Raw genomic sequence first — 4,601 nt, forward strand, 5'->3', positions numbered from 1 at the left:
AGCGTCCCTGGCTGGGGTATGGGGCAGCCCCAGGCCTGGGCTCTGAGCCCCGCAGCAAGCAGCTGATAATTTTTTACAGCTAATCTTTCAAATTGCAATTTGTCTGGGCTGAGCCAATCCAGGGCCTGCCCTGTCACCCAGCCAATGGGAGCTTAGCCCCAGCAGCTCAGCCAATCGGGGTCCAGTATTCTAATGGCCCACATCTTTATCAGAGAAATGTTGCTTCTCTTGAAGTTAAACTTCTGTGGCAGGGGCCTGGGCGCAGCGTCTCTGGGGGCACCTGGGGTCAGCCAGGCAAGCCGGCCCTGGCATTGCATGGGCTGGGCCTGAGCCCTGGCCAGCCCTGGCAAGGTGCTCCTGGACCAGTCTGCCCCCCGGGAGCCCACCGGGGCACAAGGCTGCTGTGACGCCCGCTGCCCGGGCGGTGCCAGCAGCTGACGCCCAGGCAGGGCTGTCGGGAAGCGGCAGGACTGTGGCCAGCGGGCACGGCCCTGCACCGAGGCCAGGCTGCCTGGGATGGCTTTGCTAGCAGGCGGCATGCAGCCGGGGCGCTAGGGGCCGGCTTAGTGCATTCACCGGCCTCCGCCGGGGCGAAGCGGCGCCATGGACGCCAACCTACAGGGGACGTTCCTGCTCAACAGCCCCTCGCTGGCCCCCTTCCCGGAGGCGAAGGCCCCCATGTGCCAGTACTCAGTGCAGAACTCCTTCTACAAACTCAGCCCACCAGGACTCAGCGCCCAGCTGGCAGCCGGCACGCCGCACGGCATTACCGACATCCTGAGCCGCCCAAACAGCAGCCTGCTCTCCGCCTACCCCCACACGGGCGGCTTTAACAGCCTGGGTTCCCAGCCCGTCTACTACGGACCCCAGGTGGGGCCCTTCTCCAAGGGAGGGAGCGACTATCCATCCCGTGGCAGGGACTGCTGGGCAGAAACCAGCCAGGACTGGCGAGGAGGCCGACCATGCGGCAGCAGTAAGTACCTGGCTTGGCACCGCAGCTGGGGGGCGGGGGGGGGCAGGGGGCTCGGCAGCACGAGGCCAGACACAGAGGTTTGGCTTAGCAGGCCCCACTAGCCCATGCTCCCCATGCCCCTACCAACTGCCCCAGCCCACCTGCGCCCCATAGCCCGTGCTCCGCTCCCTGTCTGGGCAGCAAAGCCGCTGCTGCTCCCAGCCTGGGGCAGGTGCCGGGCACTTGGGGCAGGGCCACCCTCCGCGGGACCATTCTGCTGGGGAGGTCAGAGACAGCTCAGAAGGGCCCTGCCCTGCCCCCTCCACTCTGCCTGGCCATGACCCACTCGGAGGCAGAGCTGGGAGGGTCCCAGGGCTGTGCTCAGAGGCTGGTGAGTGTCTGTGCTGAGCGCCAGGGAGGATGCCTGGGAAGGATGGCAGGTGACGGCACAACTGCTTTCCTGGGCCACTGCTGCTGGGACCCAAGTCACTTTACGCACCCGCTGGTGGGTGGAGGGGAGAGGTTAGAACCGTTCTAGGGCAGGGCAGAAATCAGCGTCCTTCCCCCCGCAGGGACAGAGCTGAGCCCGCTGCAGGGAGAGGGGCTGAGCCCCAGAATCCCGAGCTGGGGGCAGAATCCCCCTGCCCCAGCTGGGCGCCTTGCTGCATGGGTGGGAACTCTGCTCTCTTCGCCAGCAGCGCGAGCTCCAGGGCGTGCTACATTCAGCCCACGGGGCAGGGAGAGGAGCCAGCTCAGGGACCACCTGGCTCAAGGGAGAGGGTGGGACAGCAGGACTGGGGCAGAGCCTGCAGGGACCTGTCAGCCTGCCCTGCCCACCCCTCCAAGGGATGTGTTGGATGAGTGCTGGGAGGAGTGGGTTGATTGATCCCCAACCCTGTGGGTGTCCTTAGGGGCTCAGCACCCAAAACACACCTGACATGTGGGTGCCCCGGAAAGCCTGGCCCTGTAGCCACAAGCCCCTGTTCCAGAACCCCATGGCGGCCAACATGGGGGGAGCCCAGGCCCTGAGGGACAGGCTGCCCTGGGGCACTTCCCCACTGCTCATGCTAGCACAAGCCCTTGGGCCACGAGTGGCTGCTTTAAGCCAGCCACAGCAGCTGGCCTTGACTGGGGAGCAGCCGGGATGGGCACCATGCCCCTGGCTGGCTGGGCAAGGCAGCGTGCGTGCCCCACTTGCTGCTGGGCACCGGGGTGCCATGTGGCACAAGGGCCACTGGGCCTCTCAAGGGCATTTGATGTCACTCGTGGGGGTGGGGCTGGGCCTCCGTTTCCCTGATGGAGGCGTGGGGGGCCCATCCCTTGTGGCTGTGATGACAGCATCTGAAACAAGCCCAGCAGGTGCCAGACCCCACTCAGGGGACAGAACAGCGTGCCCAATACAGGGCGTTACGGTCACCCTGAGGGCTGGGGGGGGCACAGGGAGCAGCCCACTGTGGGGGGAGAGTTACTGTCACCCGGGGAGGTTGTGGGGAATGTCCAGCTTTATGGGTGGGGAGTTATTGCTCTGGTCAGGGCATGGGGAGCATCCCACTCAAAAGCAGTGTTACCATCACCCTCGGGGAGGCACGTCTTGCTCTGGGGGGGTGTCCTGCTCTGGGGGAGGGAGGTGTTACTGTCACTCCGGGGGGGGGTGGTCCTGCTCTGGGGGGGTTACTGTCACTCTGCAGGAGAGGGCCTGCTCTGGGGGAGGGGGGGGTGTTACTGTTGCTCTGGGGGGGTTACCAGCTCCCCGGGGAAGGTTGCAGGGCACATTCCCCTCTGGGGGTTACTGTTACCCAGGGAGGAGCATAAGGCATGTCCTGCTCATGGGGGGGGGAACTGTCACCCCAGGGAAAGGGGGGACAGTGGGGCACAACCCACTCGGCGGGGGGCTGCAGGCACAGCTCCCACTGGGCTCCGCTAGGGCTCTGCGCGTCCTGCCCAGCTGCGCCCTCTGGGGCAGTAGGTGCCTGGCTGGTCAGTTCAAGCTGCGCCAGACCCCCTGCACTGACCGGTCCCCTCCCTCCCCCAGCCCCGGCTCACCTGGCCGACAGCATCCACAAAAAGAAGCACACGCGCCCCACCTTCACTGGCCACCAGATCTTTGCGCTGGAGAAAACCTTTGAGCAGACCAAGTACCTGGCAGGGCCCGAGCGGGCACGTCTGGCCTATTCCCTCGGTATGACCGAGTCGCAGGTGAAGGTGAGTGAGGGGCGAGGGCCAGCCCTGGGACTCAGGGGCCGGGCCACTCAGGGCCGTTTTGTTAAAGGGGCCAGTGGAGACTGACCCGAGCTCCCTCAGGGCCGGGCTGGATCCTTAGGCAAACTGGCCTGTGGGGGGTGCGGTTCACTGGGCACTGAGGGGCTTGGCCAGGGCAGTGGGGGCTGGTCACCCCTCAGCAGCAGTGGGGATGAACAGGGAGCTGGGAGGGGGGCCCATCAGCTCAGTGCAGCCCTAACGCACTCCCCATCCCCGGCCAGGTGTGGTTCCAGAACCGACGGACCAAATGGCGGAAGAAGAGTGCGCTGGAGCCCTCGTCCTCCTCACAGCGGGCGGTGGGCGAGCGGGCCGCCTCTGAGACCGAGGACGACGAATACAACAAGCCCCTGGACCCTGACTCGGACGACGAGAAGATCCGCCTGCTGCTGAGGAAGCACCGGGCTGCGTTCTCGGTGCTCAGCCTGGGCACCCACAGTGGCTGAGCCACCGGCCCCCTGCAGTGCCTGGCACTGGCCCCATGCCCGAGATGCCTGTGCACCAGCCTGCTCGGAGCCAGAGACACGCAGAGCAGCGCCCGAGCTGGCAGGGGCTGCTCTGAGCAGGAGGGGTCGAGCCGTGAGGTACAGGGTCCTGGAGCAGGGTTGCTGGAGCCTGCCTCCTCCCCGGCTGAGTCGTGAGGGGACAGGAGCAGCCCTGACCCAACAGGAGCTGCTGGTGCAGCCTTGGGCCATAGAGCCAGGCTGCAAATGGGAAAGGGGGGCTCTGCCTCTGTTCCTGCCCCATTCTGGGAGGGTGCTGCCCCCACCCTGGGCAGGAGGAAGCCGGGCTCCGGTATGTCCCGGGCTGTTGGTGTTACAGACCATGCCGTGCCATGAGCAGTGATGAAATAAAGGTCCCAGCCCCCTCTGCATCTGGGCAGTTATTTGACTGTGGCGTGTCCGTGGGTGCAGCTGGCTGGGGCGGTAGCAGAGTGTTGATGGCTGAGCTGCCTGGTGGGGGTGTTAAGCACAACCCATTGAACCCCCCACTGAGCAAAGTGTCCCTGCGGGACCTGCACTGAGTGTTGGCTGGCCTGGGCCTCGGCTCAGTACGCAACCAAGGAGAGGCGCTGGGGACACTCACTGGGGCTGAAAGACAGTAGCTGAGCTGGGGAGCCGCTGAAAGGATGCTGGCACTGCCGTGGTGACGCTGGCAGGCAGCCTTGACAGCGCTGCTGTGGGAAAGGTCGCAGTCCTGGAGCCACCAGCACTAGATTCCTGCGGGTACATTATTTATTAATTAATTTGAAGTTTGACCTGGGGCGTTGCCCCATCTTTCCTCATTAGCTCAGCCCTGCTCTCTGCCCCATGGACTCAGCAGGGCCTGCGTGCTGTCACCCTGCTCCTGCCTGAGTCTGTGCTGGTCACTTGCCCGGGCAAACCTGATCCGC

General features: G+C 65.3%; 1 protein-coding gene across 1 annotated transcript; it reads left to right on the top strand.

Annotated features, from left to right (window-relative positions):
• The first annotated feature begins 261 nt into the window (after positions 1 to 261).
• Positions 262 to 4,080, top strand: NKX6-3 (NK6 homeobox 3). Its single transcript, XM_077805701.1, has 3 exons — positions 262 to 973; positions 2,985 to 3,154; positions 3,433 to 4,080. Exons 1-3 carry the CDS (start codon positions 604 to 606, stop codon positions 3,652 to 3,654), a joined length of 762 nt encoding a protein of 253 aa, XP_077661827.1. The 5' UTR covers positions 262 to 603; the 3' UTR covers positions 3,655 to 4,080.
• Positions 4,081 to 4,601: the final 521 nt, after the last annotated feature.

The sequence above is a fragment of the Eretmochelys imbricata genome, chromosome 26 (genome assembly GCF_965152235.1).
Source record: "Eretmochelys imbricata isolate rEreImb1 chromosome 26, rEreImb1.hap1, whole genome shotgun sequence".
NCBI classification, from domain to species: Eukaryota; Metazoa; Chordata; order Testudines; family Cheloniidae; genus Eretmochelys; species Eretmochelys imbricata.